General features: G+C 46.0%; 1 protein-coding gene across 1 annotated transcript; it reads left to right on the forward strand.

Moving 5' to 3' along the window:
• Nucleotides 1-7,054: 7,054 nt before the first annotated feature.
• Nucleotides 7,055-21,128, forward strand: HDAC3 (histone deacetylase 3). Its single transcript, XM_078601038.1, has 15 exons — nt 7,055-7,130; nt 8,333-8,415; nt 8,842-8,984; nt 9,933-10,014; nt 10,249-10,305; nt 10,503-10,558; nt 11,869-12,002; nt 13,297-13,377; nt 14,052-14,125; nt 14,578-14,642; nt 15,307-15,396; nt 15,491-15,549; nt 16,064-16,143; nt 17,460-17,620; nt 18,536-21,128. Exons 1-15 carry the CDS (start codon nt 7,076-7,078, stop codon nt 18,603-18,605), a joined length of 1,290 nt encoding a protein of 429 aa, XP_078457164.1. The 5' UTR covers nt 7,055-7,075; the 3' UTR covers nt 18,606-21,128.
• Nucleotides 21,129-22,614: the final 1,486 nt, after the last annotated feature.

Below are 22,614 nucleotides of genomic sequence, written 5' to 3' on the forward strand. Positions count from 1 at the left end.
ATATGCAGTATATATGAAATGCTATTGTATGTGCGTTATGCAATGCGCTTAGTGTAATATATACTGTACATCGTGCCACGAGCGCTATTAAACAGTATAATCATTTTAGTTCATTTTCAATCCACTGCTAGATGAAGCTCCCCCCCCCCAACCCGACTTCGTGTGGGTCGCAAGGATTTGTGTGAACATACTTCACCACAGAGGCTTGTGTGCATTGGTGACGACAAGGGAGGGGGGGGGGGGGGCCCAGGACCGGTTCGGATATTAGTCGGTGAGCTACCGATGTTAGCCGTGTCCGGGAGTCGAACTCAGGTGGCCGGGTTCATAGAGCGCCATGCGCAAACCACTGCGCCACCGCTCCCCTTCCACCCACCCCCACGAGCACTGTATATGCAATATATATCTCAACATACAGGTAGGTGACTTGTAGAACATCGACAATAGGTGTGTAGACTCTACATGCGCAGTATACACGACTGTAACATTAAAGAGAGTATAAGTCGGCACATTCCTTGGTAACGGAATTAGAACGGAACGACACAACAAACGCCATCGCGTTCATCAATATCAGGGCTCGGGTTTTTATTACTTTTCAAGTACAGAATCTAAAAGTGACAGCGCTGTCTCCCCGACAGACCTGGTCTTCACCTGAGGACGGCTGCTTGCGTTGTGGCCGAAACGTCGTGATAATTATTTTTATTATGTTTTATTTTTATTGTTTTATTATTTCCCTTCTACGTGACTTTACCGAAAGAACCAAGAAGATGAATTCCTGCAGTCACGAAAGCTTTAAATCGAAATCTAAAAGTGTTCTGGATGATGATGACGACGACGACGAGGGATGATGAACATATTAATGTCGGGAGTCGTGTTGGTACGGACAGAGTCACAACTTTAAAAGCCACGCCTTTTGATGCGTCTGTTGCGTATTGGGGCTAATTGCGTTACCGTGCAAGTTGTAAAATCGCGCACGCTGTGGCCCCGTGCCCGGCGTGCGCCACGCGACTTCAATTCTCACCCAACCGCGGCCACAACGTTGATGCCTAACCACTCGGAAACGAAACGTGTCCGTCACTGCAAGCATCTGAGCCGCACTAATCAGAGACTAGAGGGGAGGTGGGCGGGTGGGGGTGGGAGCGGGGGGGAGATAAGGAGGGTAAAACAAATTTGACCTGGTTTTAAACATAAAAGTAGTTTTTTTACGAATTATTTCAGCACCCTCAGTCACTTCTCTGCGTGGGCCTCAGCAGATAGTTAGATAACTGACTGGAGTGCGCGCGCGCGCGTGTGTGTGTGTTAACTAACGCGTGGTTGCCCGAAGCTAAGTATTATTTAAACGTCCTGGTCGACCCGGGAAAACAAAGTAATTAAGTACGCACTGCCAAGGGCGACGGAATATTATAGTGAGTGAGTGATGATGATGTTGCTGATTATGCTGATGCCATTTATTTATCCAGAAGCGCTTCGGCGAGTCTCAAGACTCCTTTTTCCAGAGGGTCCTGAAAATAGTTTATACAGATACGTATGTACGTGTGTGTGTGTATATGTGTGTATGGGGAGCGGTAGTGCAGCGGTTAGCGCGCTGCGCTATGAACCCGGAGACACGGGTTCGATTCCCGCTCACGGCCAACACCAGTGAAGATTATCTGAACCGGTCCTGGGCCTCCGCTAGGTCGACTCAGCCTGAAATGAGTACCTGGTGCGGTGTGTAAACATCGCCACTGGGGAGACAAAGGCGGTCGGGCGTGGTGCTGGCCACCCACCCCCTCGTGTACCGTTCCGGCCTTCATAGGTGCTCGCTAACAGCACTTGCCCCTACAGTCTGTTAAGGCTATACGGGGGATCTTTGTTTTGTACGTGTGTATGTGTACAAATGTACGTACCTCGTCGTCCATCCAATATGGGCAAGTGGTCTGTTTCTCGCGGAAATGTCATAGTCGAACTCATGAAATAGCTCACGAAATGACACTCACCCACGGGGGTTGTCCAGTCACCCACATTCTCAGCCAACACACGAAACGCACACCCGCAAACGCCACACAATACAACATGCAAACACGCACTCATTTTACACGTAGGCTTTCATGACCAAAATTAAGATGCATAGTTAGTTTCTAGTTCGGGTTAAATCGTGTCGGTAGAATGTGAATTTGTGTTTAACTATAACCCACCACACGACAAAGCCAATCAATTCAGGTTGGCACGTGGGCTAAATGATACTGCACGCCAAATTATTTGCTTTTTCAGCAAAGCCGGAGGACCGATGACAAGGTTGCGCTCTCACGCAAGAGCGTAGCCCTTGTTAACACCGGATGTAGGCATCTCAAGCGAAACGTCGAACAAGACTGTCAATTCATCGACAGACCTGTTCTCCACCTGAGGACGGCTGCTTGCGTTGTGGCCGAAACGTCGTGAGAATTATTTTGTTACGTTTTATTTTTATTATTTTATTATTTCCATTCTACGTGACTTACCGAAAGAACCAAGAAGATGAATCCCTGCAGTCACGAAAGCTTTACATCGAAATTTAAGACTGTCAATTGTCAAAATTTTACTTTTCAAAATGCCCCGTTTTTTTCACCGTGGAAACCCCAACCAATTTGGGGATGTATTTTCCCGTGACGTGTGAAAGATTGATTTTATCAGCTCAGTCTCGCGGTGGATGATTATACAGTACAGCAGTGAATAACGAAACAGTTGACGATGTTTGTTTGCATGTTCGCCACACGTACAGTGTGTGGTTAATGCAGTACTTGGTTCCTTTGTAAAGGTTTCTATTTGGCGCTTGAACATCTTCATAACGCCCCCGGTTTTATTGCCAGCAAAGGAAAAAAGCGATTCTTCTTTCATTCATAATTGACATTGTACCTACGTGACGATCTCGCCCAAAGGAAACTATACACGAATCGCACACACACACACATCACCATATCACTAGCACGCGACAAAATCCCAAATCTTGACGTGCCGGCGTTTAGACACCGTTCCTTCCTTTGTTTGGTCCGCAGTTTCAAGATTGCCTGAGTTTCTCAGGCATTTAACGTGGCTCGCCTGTCAGACAATAACCCTACAACCGTGTATGACTTTGTATTTATTTAGTTTATCCCCAAGATAACCGAGCATCGTCGATGAACATAATGACAATATGAATTAGTCGAACCAGTTTTCGTCGTTGTACATATACCCATCCGGTTAGCGTGTTATATAAATCGTCGTCAACATACTTTCGTGTTCGCTTATATAGGCTCTATAAAATATAAATACAGTCCACACCGGCATTGGTGACTAGTCGTATACGATAAGGTAGGGCTCGATTTCGATCGAATATATTCCGGTTAGCTGATAAACTGGAGTTAGACCACGGGACCCGATAGCCACAACCATTCACGAAATGTATACTGGATGCGGTGTGCCGGGTGGTGAACGATGTTCGGGGTTCGCTGGTAGGCATGCGACCACACAGCCATCACGAGATCTATACTGGATGTTGTGTGCCGCGTGTGGAGTATTTATTCCGGGTGCCCCGGTATTATCCTGATGGAGCGGCGGGTTGCAACCTGACCCAAGCAAGTCGCCACGGCCATAATCGAGGCGTATACTTGACGCGGTGTGCCGGGCGCGGAATTTTTCTTTTTTCTTTCTTTCAACCCCGGGTCGTGGACCCGGCTGAAATGAAGCCCTGCTGTGTGTAATGTCGCTATAATGGGATGATGAGCGGGGATACATTCGCGCGCGCCGTTCGCGTTGTTGTATATATCCATGGCGTACGTATACAGTATTGGCTCTCTGCACTGTGTTGTGACCATAAATCGGTGCTGGTCGGATGTTCAATAAAGGGTTAACACAAATGTGCGAGAGAGTGTGCGTGTGCTTTTTTTATTGGACCGCGCTGTGTCACAATATTTTGGAGTGTGGGCGCTTGGTGGTTTTTTAAAATTTTTGTGACATCCCTATTGCTTTGTGTGTAATGTGACATCCCTTACTTATCGCGATAATCGTCATATAATCTTCTTGGTTCTTTCGGTTTTATTTTTATTATTTTATTACTTCCCTTCTACGTGACTTTACCGAAAGAACCAAGAAGATGAATCCCTGCAGTCACGAAAGCTTTAAATCGAAATTTAATCGTCATATCGTGAATACTTAAACTCCACTGCTGTAGTAGTGAAGCGGTCTAGGAGTAGGGATCACAGTGATGAGTGGAGTACTGTCGTTAGTTTGTCGAATTAAGCAGAACACTGAATGGAAGACACTTTTTTTTAAAGGTTGATTTGTGTATGAAGTCGGCATTGTCGAGGAAAGGCATGAAGGTCGAGGCTGTCCAATGCCTCTGCGAAGAAGAGGAGAGAGCAGAGGAGAGTATCACGGTTGGCTACGTACGGTGCGAAAGAAGCTAAACAATACAAAGTCTAAATTTTTACTCATTTTTAATACAAATTTCCAATATGAGATTTTCTATTCGGTTATTTGTATTGACTCTCTATCCATATAAACTATATAAACTATATATCCATATAGTTTATATGGATATTTTGTTTAAGTGATTTGTTTACATTTTCTATACTTTGCACTCCTATCGTTTTTGTTGTTGTAATGTTTGTTGTAACGTTGTTGTAACCTTATGACCTGGACATGTGTGAAAAAGAGCTTTATAGCTAATCGGATTCCTCCTCCAGTCTAACTATGTAAACATTCTGATGATTTCTAGATCCCCCACCGCGGATAAGCAATTTGGCCGTCGCGGCTGTAACAGGATTGAATGAATCCGCGACAGAATGAATAATAAATTATGTTAATGTCAGGCAGCCAATCAGCGTCAAGGGGCGGTCTAATCTGGGTGCAACAGAATGAGATAAATTATGTTAATGTGAATAAGCCAATCAGCTACATCATGGGACCTCCTTTGCCAGTACTGTACCAAAATATACCAATAGGGTTTTTACTGGCAAAGGAGGTCCCATGATGTAGCTGCTTAACCCCGAGCTTACCCCGAGCCCTTATTACTCTGGTAGTGCGTTGTCTTGAACTGTGCGCCTTTTGGCGTCATCTGATCGAACACCATATGAGACGAGGCTCCAAAGAAAGCTGTCTCTGGTGTGGACCAATCAGTTTCAAAGACAATGCATAAATGACCAGAGTATTGTGTTTTTTTTGCATTTGACTGCAAGTATTGCGGTTAATGTAGACATGATTCCTTGCAAAAGGTGTCAGTTTTGTTGCCAGAAAAAAGGGGAAAACCCCTATTGGTATAAGCCAATCAGCGTCAAGGGGCGGTCTAATCTGGGCATTTACCAATCCACAAATCGTCTCTTTGGAACCGGGAATCGTGTGCGATCCGCAAATCGTCGGTTTCGATCCAGAAATAAAGTTACAGGAATTGCTTTCAACTAAATCTTGACTGAAAGTTTTCGTGACTGCAGGAATTCATTCATATTCTTGGGTCTCTCGGTAAAGTCACGTAGATGAGTTCAAAGAAAATAGCAAAAAATAACAAAGAAAACTTTTTTTTGGAACCTTTCTACGTGACTTTACCGAAAGACCCAAGAATACACTTTTAACTATTTAAAAAAATATTTTCTAAATATCACAGCTAATGTGTTCGAGCATGGATACAAGCATCAATCAAGCTTTGGATCCTTAAAAATCGGTCGATTCCCATTCAATCGTTAAAAATACCGTCTCATACCTGTCAACCCCTTATCAGTGCTGCAAACCTTATTACAGACCAATTCAGACCTTAGTGGTCACCCCGTGCCCTTTATAAATCTCAACGTTCATCCTACAAAGTCCCATCACAAGGGAGAAACACAGACAAATTGACAATTTAATTTGCCCGCAATGAAACGGCTGTACGCCGTACAAGAATACGGGGTAAACCACATGGGTTGACAGGTACGCTACTATACACTATACACTACTATACACTACAACTACTATACACTACACTATACATCAATAATATGTTTTTTGGGGTAGATCGCGTAAATATATAAATGTGTCGTTAAACCCGCCACCACCCGACACAGCCATCTAGTAAGGGTTGACAGAATCGCCTCTACATTAAGGAACTAAACAGACTTCTCCACAAATCTGGCTGTCGCCTGATGAAGCTGGTTGTAATTACTGGCGAAACGTCGTACTCCGATTGTAAATGCTGTGGCTTGGCTCTCCAACACACCGGTGTGCTGTACTAGTACACTACACTATACACTACACTATACACTACACTATACACTACACCCCTGTGTGCTGTACTAGTATACTACACTATACACTACACACTATACACTACACTATACACTACACTATACACTACACACTAGTGCTGTACTAGTGACGAATTGACCACGTTCTGTTTACGTGACAACCCTCACTAGTTGGCTGTGTCGGGTGGTGGCGGGTTTTGACGACACATTTATATATTTACGCGATCTCACCCCATAAAACCTCTATTATGAACTGCTGTGCCGTCGACCCCCGTTCCAGTATTCCTTCTCGAGGGCAAAGCTACGCCCCATCTCTCCATATACGGCCCCAAAACATAAACATACGGTAAATTATGTTAATGTTTCAAATTTATGTCGCTGATGGATAAATTATGTTGATTATATCTAAATAATGTTGATGATGGACACATTATGTTGATGATGGATAAATTATGTTGTTGATGGATAAATTATGTTGATTCCAGATAAATTATTCTATTATGTTTTATTTTTATTATTTTATTATTTCCCTTCTACGTGACTTTACCGAAAGAACCAAGGAGAGATCAATTATGTTGATGTTGGATAAATTATGTTGATGATAGATAAATTATGTTGATGCCAGATAAATTATTCTATTATGTTTTATTTTTATTATTTTATTATTTCCCTTCTACGTGACTTTACCGAAAGAACCAAGAGATCAATTATGTTGATGTTGGATAAATTATGTTAATGACAAATACATTATGTTGATGAGGTGAGAAGGGAGCCAATCGGTGTCGCGCATCGGAGGACGCCCCGCCCACCACCCCCGCCCCGCCCCGCCCCGCCCTGGGAAATGTGGAAGCCGCCTCAGCGGTGCTGCAATGGCGGCACGGGTCTCGTACTTTTACGACGCGGACGTGGGCAACTTCCACTACGGTGAGGGAGGCAGGGCGGACGCGAGGAAGGAAGCGACGAGCGAAAGCCTGGACGATCCGTCGTCGTCCAGGAACCGTCAGAAAGCTGTTGCACGGTCCCTGTGTTGTGGCGTTTGTTGTTGTTGTACTGCGTTCACAGCCCAAATGGCTGGTGGGTTTCGCGATCCTTAGGCTTCAATCGGCCGCGTTACGCGGTTTTTTTTATTTAGTCGACGGTAACATAATTTACTTTACTTACTCTATTTGTCTCGCGCAAGAGTCGCACTGAGTCTTTATCAGCAAGGGGGGGGGGCTGCCACAGCGGGTTTATTCTTTTTACGGACATCTGTCGTATGGGGGAGAGCGGGAAAGATCTTTATAGCTCATCGGATTTCTAAATAAATATTCTGATGAAGATGTTTTTTTGCGCCATTTATTTGATGGAAGTTCATTGTCCCGTGTCGCGAGGAAATCAGAACACCCGGAGAAAAACTTGAGCGAAGGTGTGGGAGGTAAGGGGGGTAGCAACACACACACGGGTGTCAACGTACAGATGGAAACAGATGGCAATTAGTCTCACACTCGCTGGACAGCCACATCCGGGCGAGCCTGGGTTTAATGGCAAGGTACCTCGATGCTATACACCAAGCGCTGGGTTACATTGGGCGCAATGTGTTGCAGTGCAGTGGATGTTCTTTGTCGTGTGAGGGTCTGTGGCTCTTTGAGGCTTTTTTGGGAGATTAGGGGGCGCTCTGTGAGCCTTTGTGGGGGGAATGAGTCATTGTGGGGGGCCTAAGTTTGGTTCTGTTGGTCCTTGGGGCTTGGTTTGTATGACAACGTGGTGGGATTTCGTTCGTTATTTGGGATTTTGGGGAGTGGGACAAGGTTTTTGCTATATGAATCTTCGGGGCGGGCTTTGGTTGTTATCCTTGGGGGGCATAGTTTGGATTTGAGTCCGTCTTGCGTCACAATTTAGTTCTTTGAGCCCATGGAAGGGCTTTGGTTTTATGAGTCGTTTGGGGGCTTAGTTTTGTGAAATGAGTCCATGTGGGGGGTAAACATTGGCCCTATAAACACTTGGGGTGCTCGGTGGAACTATATAAGTTCTTGAGGGGGGGGTGGGCTTTGTTTTGATCTCTTGAGTCCTTGGGGAGAATAGTTTGGGTACATGTGTCCAACAAGTTTGCAGCATTCCATGCCTCTTTGTTTTCCCCGTGTGCCCAGGGCCTGGCCACCCGATGAAGCCACACCGCCTGGCGCTCACCCACAGTCTCGTGCTGCACTATGGCCTTCACAAAAAGATGATGGTCAGTGGCTGTGCACTTTCACTAGGGTTGTCCAAGGACAGTTTCTTCACCATTTGGGCAACCTCACGGTCAAAATGTCAAATACATTACTGTGTTTTTGGAGGCGGTTAAATTTGGTTTTCGAAAATATGGCTTTTTAATCTAAAAATGTGATGGCTTCACACACACACATACAAAAATTAATGCAACATCACCATTGCAGCGTGGATGAAAACTCCAGTTTTGTCTGAACGCTTCCAACACCAATCGGCGCACTGACCAGCTCGGAGAAGCTTGGCCAAATGAACCTTGCACTACGGGGGGAGGCCTTCGACCAGCAATGGATTAATAACAGGTTGCTGCTGCTGCTGCTGTACACGTTGGCTTGGTGTGCAAGGCGCACGGCTTGCATTGTCGGTGACGGTCCCTGCGCCCCGCGTTCCGCAGGTCTACAAGCCGTACCGCGCGTCGCAGCACGACATGTGTCGCTTCCACTCGGAGGAGTACATTGACTTCTTGCAGCGCGTCACGCCCCACAACATCCAGGGCTTCACCAAGAGCCTCAACACTTTCAACGTCGGGGACGACTGGTGGGATTTTTTTACTACTCCTCTTCCACCACCCTCTACTTTTGGGTGCAAAATCACAACTTCTAGCATAAGGATTCGAACCACCATCCCTTATGAGTTGATGTATTTAGCAGTTTGGCGTTGCGATTTTTTAATATTTAATATTTGTAGGGGTGTAACGATTCGCTCCCATCCCTTCTAGACGTTCACTCGGTCGTCTGGTTTCAGGTGTATAATCAAATGGTTAAATAATAATTTCATTCGTATTGTGGTGAATGTAGCACTCTCCAATGCCTACAGTCACGTGAAACAATGCATCGATACATAAATGAAGAGCTGGCACCACTCAGGTCCTGGGTTTGAATCTGGACAGACCAATGATTCGGCGAGATTTTCAGTGTCGCAAGTTGATGATCTCGTTCTGGTCACCAAATGTTTCACGGAGCACATATACAATGAACATAAAATTCACATTTAAATTCCAACTCTTGATTGAAACCCTTTTACCTTGGTCGACATGCAGTGAACGCTCTTCATAGGGCATATACACTCAGGTGTGGATGTAGTACCCTTGAGTAGTTCTGCGATGTCATCTTCCAAGGCCATTCTTGGAAATATGTTGATGCATTGCTAGTTGCAGAGCTCCGAGTGGACATGTAATTGGGGGAAAATGCTACTGTGAAAAAAACCATGACACTCAAGAGCGTGCGTTTATTTTCATTCTCTGATTCTTAAGCGCAAAATTAGTTCAGATCGCCCCTACAGCCAGTAGATGGGGATACAATGCAACACAATGGTAAAAGACTTGATTCTGCAGTTGAACCGCGACCCTACATCATTACAATTCACCGAATTGCGATGTTGCAAAACATTTGAGGGTTACAACAAGGAGAGTTCCAACAGTTCTATTATCTGCTGTAGGCATCGGGCTGGTTTTCCACCGACCGTGTGGCGTTGTCATTCCCACAGCCCTGTGTTTCCCGGTCTCTTCGAGTTCTGCGCAAGGTACACGGGTGCCTCTTTGCAGGGAGCGACGCAGCTCAACAACAAGGTGAGCTCACTTCCCGCTCGTGCCCATACGATCGCATTCATTAATGGATCCTAACACATCGGGTGGATATCGCCGCACAGTTTTGAGCAGCTCAATATCTGGATTTACACTCCAGGGGCAGGTTTGGTGTTGGGAGTGGATAGTATCACTCCCAGTACATGCTGCTGCTAAAACACTTGCTTCTTGTGTGTGTGTCATATCCCTTTACCTCCCCCCTCCCCCCCCCCAAATTAGATGTGCGATATTGCAATCAATTGGTCTGGTGGGCTTCATCACGCCAAGAAGTTTGAGGTAACGTGTTCTGCTCATCAAAAAGTTGTCTTTGCTTTTTCACGTGAAAATAAGGTTTACAAAACGGACGGCTTCTCCCGTGGAATTAGATCGGCGAAGGGAAAACTGCTGGGATGTGGGGTAGTCTTGCTGTGTTGTGTGTTTGCCGCTGCTGGTTTGTGTCATTTAAACAAATCTTGTCTTGACTGTGTTTTCAGGCATCGGGATTCTGCTATGTCAATGACATAGTTATTGCCATCCTGGAGCTGTTGAAGTAAGTTTGTTGTGTCTCTTGATTTCCAGGATTAATTTACTTCCACGAATAAATTGTTTGCTGTAATATACTTCATATAACAGCCAGCCCAAGGGTGAATGTTTTGAGCAACATGGCCAAAGTGGTCGATTCTAAAATGATGTTCCAAGCAAAGCAACATAAATTGGTGATTATTCTTAAGAGTTGCTATTTTGCAATTATGAATGCAAATGTGTTTTTTTTTATTTGCATGCATGCAAGTTAGTGTTTATTTTTAAAGTTGATATGAATATTTAATCTTTATTGAGAATGTAATTATTTAATGTTCTTCAGTAAGTTGTACATTTCTCAAATGTTACGTCCTGCATTGATTTTGCGCATGCATGATAATTTGCTGTTTTTGCTCGACTAATTTAAACGCAAGCCTCGGTGAACAAAGAGATGCCGACTCTCACTGGGCACCTATATAATTTACAGCCCTTTGTCTACCCACTGCTCGTTGAAGGCTGCCCTACGCCATATTAGCTGTACGGATTGTTTGACTCTACTTCATTATGCTGGTCAGTGTAGGTTGGTGAAGTGGGGCCCGAGACCAGTACAGATATTCTTATCCATTGCTCATATCCGTGGCCAGACATCCAACTTGGGTCCACCAGGTTCATCGCGCAGTGTGCTAACCTCAGAACCACTGCTTCCACTCCTTCCTGGGTAATTAGGCATTATTATCTGCATATTAAACAGCTGCTGGTGATTGCAAAGAAAAGGTAATTAAATAATTATAATAATTTACGGCCCTTTTATCCACGCAGTCCCCACATGGGTTACTTTCTGGGCAGCAGAGGGTAGTGCTGCAATATAAATTGTCGTACTATATCTATGTACTATTTTTTTATTTTAGCAGGTAGGGCCCACTGAGCTATATAGATATTTTTTCAGAAGCGACCTGGCCACAAACGATAGCTCAACGAAGTGGCTTACCACGTGAAAATGTATAGCAGTCAAATACTCTCAACGCATGTTGATTCAAAATGTGTAGGGCGAAACCGTAGGACACGGAGAATAATCCACACGACCACGGGGAGAGAGACGTGCGAACTCCAAATGTGCTCCCATGTCTAATCTCACTGCCATCACCGAACCCACGCTGACCAGCATGGTGAAGTTAGCACGTTCACGACCGACCATTGCGCGGAGAGGCCTTCATCCATTGACACGTACGTGCCATTCCGCTGATGGACAGAGCGCTGCCCCCACGCACTCGGTCAGTCGTGGGCCGTGTCTCTCGTTAGCCATGCGTGAGAGAGCGATCGTCGGTGCCACTGCGCGCGCAGGTACCACCCGCGTGTGCTCTACATCGACATTGACATCCACCACGGGGACGGGGTGCAGGAAGCCTTCTACCTCACCGACCGCGTCATGACCGTGTCCTTCCACAAATATGGGAACTACTTTTTCCCCGGAACAGGTGAGAGGGGCACCCCCCCCCCCTCGGGAATTATTTATTTCTTTAGCTGTTTAACGTCTTTTAAACATGTTGTAATTCTCGTCAGGTCCCATCGTGTAAAGTATACAGTCTTCAACTTCTGCTATCCACTCTGTCTTTCTGGCCTGTATTAATATGCTGTGAAGAAGGGCCATTGCTCGAAACGTCGCCAGTTATAATTTTTTGCTTTTAAGGTCACAGTGTTATTTACGCACGTGTCAAGTTTTTTTGTGCTTGTCCAACACTGCCAACGCAAATCACCAAATAATGTATCAAGTGATTAGTTGCGGTCTATATCGAATGTGCTTCAAGTTCCTGTGTAACAATTCGTGAACAACTACTGACATTTGTCAAAATATTTCTATATCTCTTGGCCTCCTAGTCATGTTTGAAAGCATTATTTTCCATAACATACACTTGGTCTGTTGTTGGTGTACACTGCCTTAACTGTATATCGATCTCATCAGTTCTCCAACACTGAGCAGGCTTGAGCCTGGATAGTGGTTGGATGGGCAACCACCATCAATAGAAACAGGTGTTATAGGCTGATGTAGGGCTACGTGATGGGCAGCAGGTTGGGCTATGCAGCAAAGTCCACTCTGAAGCAGACAGCGGGAGTGTATCATGGATATTATAAACCCGCAGTATTAATCGGGGTGGCCGCTGGATTCGAACCGTCAACCTCTGAAACAAGCGATGAACGCTCCAACTGAAACATGCGTTTAGTGTATTTGGCTGCTATAAATTTCCGCTTGATAAGCCATTTCGTTGGGCTATCATTTGTGGCCAGGTCACGTCTGAAAAAACAGCTATATAGCTCAAAGTATGAAAAATAAGAATAGGTTTTACCCTTTCTGGCAATAAAATGCAGTGTGTTTTTTGTTTGCATTCTGACCACAAGTATTGTGGTTTATGCAGACATGATTCCTTGTAAAAAAAAGGTTTCAGTTTTGTTGCCAGTAAAAAGGGGAAAAACCCTATTCCTAATAAAATAGGTGTTAAGATATTAAAACACCAAATAGATACATTTTCAATGCATATGCTATCAGACCATGTTTGTTTGCATGTTTTTACAGCAAGTACTTGTGGTTAATACAGACTTGATTCCTTGCAAAAGGTATCTATTTTCTATTTGAAAATCTTAACACCTATCCTTACCTGTTAAAATAACAAAAAGTTTTTCTACTTTTTATAATGTTTAGACAGTGTTGAGTGTGGGGCAGGACCTGTGGCGTGACATCGCGGCTGACGTGCTGCCGTGTGCCGCACCTCACAGGTGACATGTACGAGGTGGGTGCGGAGAGCGGGCGCTACTACTCCGTCAACGTCCCCCTGCGGGACGGCATCGACGACCAGTGTGAGTTGCAGTGCGACTGCCCGATCGTCAATTTTATTTTTTTACATCAATCTTGTTTTGTTGAGGGTAGCTGCCATATCTCTTCACTCTCCTTAAACCTCTGATCACGGAGAACTGCAGTATTCTACGGAGCGTGTGACAATATCAGTCGGTCATCCCCAGGACTCGGGACGGTCCTGACTGAGTGACGTTTCATTCCAGTCCATGGATAAATGAGAGGCGATTGGTATCTGAACCTGTGATGGGCCTGCCCAAGGTCGACTCAGTCTTTAAATCAATACAATACTAAGGTGTGTGCAAGCATTGTGGGGAGAGACCAAAGGTGGCCGGTCGTGGCACTTGCCACACCACAGAGCCCCCTGAGTGCAGTGTCACTTTTAATAGGTGCTCACTAACAGTACATGAATTTCGATTTAAAGCTTTCGTGACTGCAGGGATTCATCTTCTTGGTTCTTTCGGTAAAGTCACGTAGAAGGGAAGCAATAAAATAATAAAAACAAAACATAATAAAATAATTCTCACGACGTTTCGGCCACAACGCAAGCAGCCGTCCTCGCCTTCTACGTGACTTTACCGAAAGAACCAAGAATATAACAGTACATGCCCCAAATGTAAATTCTCTACAGAAGGTCTTGGTTTTTGACGTATACTTTTTGATTGCTGGTTGTATGCAGGCTACAGGCTGCTGTTCCAGCCAATCATCAAGCAGGTGATGGACTTCTACCAGCCCACGTGCATCGTGCTGCAGGTACGATCGCCCAGCAAAACCGTGTGTGTGCGCATGCCATCCCATTTCTTATCGATTTGGCTCTATCTTCTTGGTTCTTTCGGTAAAGTCACGTAGAAGGGAAGTAATAAAAGAATAAAAATAAAACACAATAAAATAATTCTCACGACGTTTCGGCCACAACGCAAGCAGCCGTCTTCAGGTGAAAACCAGGTCCGTCGAGGCGACAGACGGACCTGGTTATTACTTCCCTTCTACGTGACTTTACCGAAAGAACCAAGAAGATGAATCCCTGCAGTCACGAAAGCTTTAAATCGAGATTTGGCTCTACTTGTTCGCAAGTTGTCCACTTGGTTCTGCACCATTGTGATACGCCCGTCTACCTGTCGTGCATGTATGTTGATCTTCTTTCGCTCTGTATTTAGCCATCCGTGCTAATCGGCGATGCGTGTGTGTGTGCATCCTGTAATTAGTGCGGCGCTGACTCACTGGGCTGTGATCGCTTGGGCTGTTTCAACCTCAGCATCAAGGGACATGGGTAAGTGTTGGCGGCGGCTGATGGCGGCTTGCTTGCTGGTCTTGTTGTGTTCACACGTAACTACGAAGGGCGTCAAGGAAAAACTTAACCCACAAAATCCCATTGTCCAGAAAGTAGGCTGCTAATTCCATTATTCCCATGACAGTTTGTCCAGAGTAGTCGTCTAGCAGATAGAAAAACTCCATTGGTGTATTGTGGTATGGAGTTCTACGAAGCATTTGGATCTGCGGCTGAGATGCTCCTTACAGATGTTAAATATAGTTTCATCTTCTTGGTTCTTTCGGTAAAGTCACGTAGAAGGGAAATAATAAAATAATAAACATATAAACATTAAATAAAATTCTCACGACGTTTCGGCCACAACGCAAGCAGCCGTCCTCAGGTGAAGAACAGGGCTGTCGGAAAGACAGCGTCCGAATGACAGCCCTGTTCTTCACCTGAGGACGGCTGCTTGCGTTGTGGCCGAAACGTCGTGAGAATTTTATTTTATTATGTTTTATTATTTTGTTATTTCCCTTCTAAGTGACTTTACCGAAAGAACCAAGAAGATGAATCCCTGCAGTCACGAAAGCTTTAAATCGAAATTTAATTATAGTTTGTTATGTTCTCGCGATGGGCCTTGAGACCTTGTGTTGTGTGTGTGCGCGTGTAATGTCGGTCTCAGCGAGTGCGTAGACTTTGTGAAGTCGTTCAATATTCCGCTGCTGGTGCTCGGCGGAGGGGGCTACACGGTGAGGAACGTGGCACGGTGCTGGTGAGTCGCGCTTTCCGCCTGATCATGACAACGGTTGTCAGCCTATCGGTGATTACGGGTGGCGGTACCTAATGCCTTGGCGTTGATGTTGCAGGACATACGAAACCTCTTTGCTGATGAACGATCCCATAAGCGATGAACTTCCATACAACGGTGAGTGATTACTCAGGTTGCATCCTCGTGTAAACTTTACATATGCCAACTTTGGTAAGATGCAGTGGTGATGTCGGTTATACCGTATGGGTACGAGATCTGTATTTTTTAACAAAAGAACTCGAGAAAAATGTCTGGCCTTTGATTACAGGTGCCATGTGGAGAATGATAGTAATATGAAAAAAATAGGGGAAGTAAAATACAAATTGGAAATGAAACGGAAGTTTTGCAGATGTAATCAGGAGGCGGACGTTGCAATGAGTGGGACGTATAGGAGAGAGGGGAGGGGCATGTTACCGAGGTAGGCTTTGGATGGAACACCCAGAGGTGGACGAAGCAAGTGGGAGACCCACACCGTAAGAGCAGATCTTGAAGGTCGGATGTTGACCTTACAACTGCAGTATCTGGAAGAAGAAGGAAGGGATGGCGAGGCATGGTGACCTGTCCTTGAACTCGTTACTCTTGATGATGTGCTTACACACTTGACGATAATCTCAATGTCGTTTTGTTTCAGAGTATCTGGAGTACTTTTCACCCGACTTCAGTCTGCATCCAGACATCAGCACTCGCATTGAAAACCAGAATTCCAAGCAGGTATGATGCACTTTCGCAAGTTTGAACGTAGGAAAGCTGCAGTTTCAACTTATTAGGAAGCCACTAGAGCCATATGCACTTTTACTGGTAGGAACCTCCTGGTTACACCAGCCCACAGGGGATTATTGTGTCCATCGTGCAGGGAGGGGCTGGGTGGGGAGGGAGGGGCAGGGTGGGGAGGGGAGGGTGGGGAGGGGCTGGCTGGGTGGGGAGGGGCTGGGTGAGGAGGGTGGGGCTGGGTGGGAGGGGTGGGGCTGGGTGGGGAGGGGTGGGGTGGGGCTGGGTGGGGAGGGGAGCGGCTGGGCATATTTGCGGAATAGACCACACCACCATTGACCCTGGCCATTGACCGAGCAACCCAACGCTCCTACCAGCTCCCTCCGCAGGAATGTGTTAAAACTAGATTGAAAACTAATTTCTTTAGAACTGCTTTTTTGTGTTTAGTTTCTTATCCTTCCCACCCACCTCCGGTTGACACGGTTGTCTTCGTACGGTGCGAAAGAAGTTTGACATACATGATGCTACTATATGGAACCTGCATAATCTATGAGATTACTTACAATAAAAGTACGATATATATATACATTACAGTGTCTACAATGTACTGTTACCTGCACTAATTCACAGCCCATTTTCAAGCGAGCGCCAGATGAAGGCATCCCCCATGTCAGTCGTGGGGATTGCCTGAGACCATACTTCACCACACTGTTCACTGCAGTTTGTTGACAGTGGGAGCATAGCTGCAGGCACATAGAATTACAGTACCGTAATGTATGTTTCTGCTCTGCCCTCTGCTGCCAACATCAGAGCCCTGTAGCAGCCATTATCACCCGCTTTATGCACGATTGTCGCCCATCCAAACACAATCCAGGCTCAACCCTGCTTTGAGTCTGAGACCTGGTGAGATCGGGTACATTTTGTGTGATTTGGTCAAAGGGCTACAGCAGTGTTCTTCACTCATTTTCAGAGGGGGGGGTCACTTTTGCCAATAAAACATCAGCGTGAGGGCCACCACACATTTGAAACCAATTGGGTTTGACAGCATGATGGGGTGTTTTCACGAGTTGTGCATTGACGGGGGTTGCACGTCAGCGACCGCGCTGAGGTCACCAGGGCCAGCGAGTGGCCTGCGGCCCTTGCATTAAAGAACGCCGGGCTACAGGGATATTTGTATATAAGTAGCCTCACAGGTGCGATATTGAATTGTATTTACATTTTTTGTGGTCTCTCCGTTATATGCAATTCCTGGTATATTTGCCCACGTTGTTTCGGATACACTGTCCAATACTTACCTTGCCTTCCCCACTGCACTGCAGTACTTGGAGCAAATCCGGCAAAGCATCTTTGAGAACCTGAAGATGCTGAACCACGCACCCAGCGTTCAGATCCACGAGGTTCCTTCCGACTTACTCAGCTACGAGCGCAAGGATGAGCCCAACCCAGACGCCCGCCCCGGCACGGACGACGCCATAGTCAAGTACGAACGCACTCACGCGCGTATACACACGCATCCACACACGAAATTAACCATATCCATACACACTTACCCATACACTAAAAGACAAAGATCCCCCGTGTAGCCTTGACAGACTGTAGGCGCAAGTGCTCTTAGCGAGCACCTATGAAGGCCAGAAGGGCACACGAGGGGGTGGGTGGCCAGCACCACGCCCGGCCGCCTTTGTCTCCCTCGTTGCGATGTTTTTACGCACCGCACCAGGTACTCATTTGAGGCTGAGTCGACCTAGGAGACGCCCATGACCGGTTCAGATAATCGTCACTGGTGTTGGCCATGAGCGGGAATCGAACTCGGGTTGCCAGGTTTGTAGCGCAGCGTGCTAACCGCTACACTAACACACACCTACCCGTACACACACTTGCCTGCCCATAGACTCACCTACTCGTACACGGACACGCTTATTGCTTAGCTCAGAGGTAAGGATCTTATGACTTGCGGGCTGAAAACGGCCCACATCTTAATTTTGTACAGCCCATAGGCCACATGTGGCACACAGTGTCCAGAAAGTTCCCAGCACGTGGAGTGAAACATCAGATATAATGTCGAACAACGCTCAGGCACAACTTGAAATTGCATCGGAGAGCTATGTGGCACAACCGCAAAAAACATACGTCGTACCAATAGATTTGCATCGCCTAATTTACATGTTTTTGTTGTATTGTTTTTGCTTTATCCGGGCCTCCCCGATTACCCTGCATAATTGACAGGTGACTATTTAATGGACTGACCAGCCTACGATGCAATTGCCCCATAGGCTCCTGTCCATCCATTCGTCCCCAGTTGGTCACGTGTTTGTGTTCTGTGCTCACGGCGTTGCTCTGTGACGCCGTCGAGTGCCTACCCGTGACGCCACGCGATGTGTCTCTTGGCGAGCAGGCCCGATGCGGCCAACGAGTTTTACGACGGAGACCAGGACAACGACCGGGAGAGCGACGTGGAGGTGTGAAGGCCGGAGGTGCCACGCGGAGGCCTCGGACGCACGGAGGTGTGACCGTCCGAGCACGGATCTCTTCCACGATATCAATTAGGCGTGTAATGATGTATCGATTTGTAAATGATGATTATGGTCACAGTCATCAGTAGCCGTGAACTATCCACTGCTGGATAAAGGCTTCCCCCAAAGCGTTTCCTTCCCTCGCGATCCCGCAGTGTATAACAATCCACCCAATTCACGATTAGCTTATTTAATCGCTCAATCTTGGCGGTGGATGTCCACTTGGACGTGTTCTCTCTCCTTTGGCTGCCACTCAATCGTTAGGCTCGACCACTATGCCGTCATCCTTTTCAGTGATGTGTTACTGTTCTGAAGGCCTCTTAACCAATATGATGTGTCTGGCTTGCGTCTGCTCTCTGCTCTGGGTTCCTCTTCCTTTCAGTGTAATTCCAAGCATGCACCTTGCCATGTTTCTTGCACACTTTTCCGCTCCTGTTCCATTTAGTTTTTCCATGCCCATGTTTAAGTTATAGCGGATAGTATACACTGATTAGAAATATTCTTATCGAGGCACATTGGTACGTTGCGTTTCATTAGTAAGTTCATATTTGCAAAGGCCCCAAAACCTGCTCGTACACTCCTGACAGAGAGATCATCTTTAATGGTTTGTTGAACTTATATGTAACTTATATTTTACCTAACATTTTGCTTGCTCTGGTTTTATTTCTGGAGCGCTACTTCTAGACCAAGTTCTTCTATCACTTCCAGTAGTTCCTTTCCATTGGTTGTTACGCCCACAATACACGCATCGAATCGCTCGAATCGTACAGCAAACCCTTGCCCATCCCCCGGGGGTTACGTTCTTGAAAATATCCGCAATCAGTAAATCCGCAAACTCGAAGGCAAATGTGAAAAGTAGGTTGACGATTAATATTTTCTAACGCTAAATGCAGCTTGTACGGTAAATGTATAGAATAAAAAAACTAATGTATTGTACAATACTGTACACATCCGTGTACAGTAGTGTACAGTATTGTACATGACGGGAAGAAAAATCACGTGGCCACGTCGCTGCCACACTGGAGGCTGGGAATACATCACCTGGGGACCCGCCATGGGCTGCTTGGGAGACGAGATGGAGACAAGATGACGCGTATTTCTTTTCGCGGCAGCATCACCGCAAGCAGTACAGTTATGCGAATGGTCAAGCCACAGGGGCGCCATCGGCGAACCGTCCCTCCAATAAATTTGGCGTAAAACCATGATGAGGAGGGAAAATCGTTACATGCCAAACATAAGATCCTACTTGATAAAATGGCCTTGTCACATGCGTGTGAATTTCTCAAAAAGTGTTATTTCTTGTAGTGACCATTTGCTGTGCTGTTTTCGTTGTAAACCAGAAAGGTCGGAAGGGATCCAACCAATCGCATAGTTGTAATTGTTTATTTTCAGTCGTCTATTTTTTTAGTATGGCTGTGATATTCACAGTGAAACAAGACAAAGTCTTGTGGTGCAATGATAATGTGACTTCTCAGATACAGTCTGTTTTCCTATAACGCGGTAGTTGCGTTCCTGTAGAACACCGCATTATAGAAAAATCACGTTCTAATAATACGGGCTAAAGCACAGTCCGCGATAACACGTGAGATGCGGATTGTGCAGGCTGAACAAAGATTGAGGCGCGTGGATAGCACGCGCCTCAATCTTAACCTGGAGTGCACGCACGCCCTGGGGGTGCGAGATGTTCTTTCGGAAGGTTAAGAACCACTGATCGAGAAGCAGAGGTCGCAACCGGGTACCCGATACCCGTACCCTACCCAATACCCGGCTACCCGTACCCGTTTGCGACCCTGCTGCGGCCGGGTACGGGTAGGCCGTGAGTCACTGGTGAGTAACCGTTTGTCACTCATTTCCCAACGTCTTGTCTCTTCTCACAATTTAAGTTCCTAGAATCAACCCACCCGCGCCTGCAACATGGCTTCATCCCAGAGGTCGCAATCGGGTACCCGATACCCGTACCCTACCCGATACCTGGCCGGGCACGGGTAGCCGGGTATCGGGTAGGGTACGGGTACCCGTTTGTGACCCTGGTGCAGCCGGGTAAGGAATCAAAACCCGTTTGCGACCTCTGTCGAGAAGTATCCCGCCTTGGATGAGGCTATGCCGAGGCAGCCGTACAACGGCTTATTCCGACTCGTGCGACGTTGTTCTGTTCGCTCAATCGCGTGATATCCAATTCACATTTGCGTCATTAAAAAAAATGCGTTCCCTAATCCATTCATCACGTCATATCCAATTTGCTTTGTGAAAACGCGGCGTTATAGGAGAACAGACTGCACGTGAATACATCGAGTACTTTACTCGTGGTAAAGTGTGACCTGTAAGCCCTGATCTACGTTGTAATAAACATGTACATCTGTTAATCAGTTGTGTGAATGTGTACCGACTTGCGTTGCACAGTGCAGAATAGTGGCGTGCATATTATTTTGTACATAAATGCGTTTTAAAAATAAAGGCAATGTCTTTTTGTACAAAGCAGTGATTTAGTTTTTTTTGTGTTTGGAACGATTCCTATTTAAGTTCCCATACCATCGATACGTACAAAACAGTGCCTAGGTTCTGTACATTTGTCAAATCGATAGTTACAGAAATGTTAAAGTGCCCACTTAATTATAAAGTACAGGATTGAATTCCCTGCCTGCATATAATGTAATGCAGGCGTTTATAAATGCCCTGCTGGATGAAGGCCTTTCTACGCAGTGTTGGTAATGGGGGTTGTTTAACAAAAATTCACCATGCTTGCCACATGAACCGCAATTCCTTGTGGATCTCGTCAAGGAGCATAAACCATCCCGCGAGCTCCAGTCATCCTTGCAGCGTCTCTTGTCTAACCATCGAACAAAGACGGTCACTGCATCTCGCGCTTTCAGATGCGCTTCTGCGGCCGTCTGGAACACTTTCCCGATATTTAGGAGGCCTCTGGACTTATGTACTTTTAAGTCTGTTGAAAACTCATTTCGATAGAACTGGTTTTTGTGTTTAGTTTCTTGTCCTTCCCCCAACACCTCCGATTAGCACGGTTGGCTACGTACGGTGCGAAAGATGTTCAACGTACACGTTGGTGAAGTGGAGCCTTGGGTCGAGTCAACACTGATTTTAGCTGTGGCCAGAAATCGAACTCGAGAGGTTGGGTTAATAACGCTGTGTGATAGCCAGCCCCTGGGATACCTCCTGTATACCAGGCGAGGTAGTTAACATCTCATAGCCACTAATGATGAGAGAGAGACACGCAAACTCCAAATATACAGCAGGCGTAAGGGTCTGGATCGAACCCACGACCTCCTGCATACCACGCGAGGTAGTTAACATCTCATAGTCACTGTAATGATGAGAGAGAGACACGCAAACTCCAAATATACAGCAGCAGACGTCAGCGTGCGGATCAATCCCACGACCTCCTGCATACCAGGTGAGGAGGTTAACATCTCCAAGCCACCTCGAAACGAGGGTAAATCTACCACGCGGTGACTCAGGCCGCCATGCCGTTTGTACGCCACATTCCACTGGAATCAAATACCAGGTTGCTGATATTCTGAACAGGTAATGGATTATGACAACGAGTTACCGGTTAACAAACCTAGACAGTACAACAAATACAATACTGTACGCGTTTTAACACGTACAATTTCGCGACCAATTTCTATAATAAAGAGGGTGGTGGGGTTTATATCACGTAAATATAAATGTGTCGTTAACCCACCACCACCCGACACAGCCAATGGGTAACGGTTTGTCACGTAAACAAAACGTGCAGATTAGTTCGTTCTTCCTGATGACGAACGCTTGTGTTGCGATCAAAACGTAGTTTTGTATTTTTTTGTTATTTTCTTTGACTTTACTGAAAGACCCAAGAATATATAGTTACTACTTCACCACACACCCGGTGTGTGCTGCTGAAGTACAGCAAACCCAACAACGTGTACAATTTGAGTACCGACCCTGAGCTTTCGCCAGCGATTCT

The sequence above is a fragment of the Lampetra planeri genome, chromosome 15 (genome assembly GCF_965212315.1).
Source record: "Lampetra planeri chromosome 15, kcLamPlan1.2.h2, whole genome shotgun sequence".
Classification (NCBI taxonomy): Eukaryota; Metazoa; Chordata; class Hyperoartia; order Petromyzontiformes; family Petromyzontidae; genus Lampetra; species Lampetra planeri.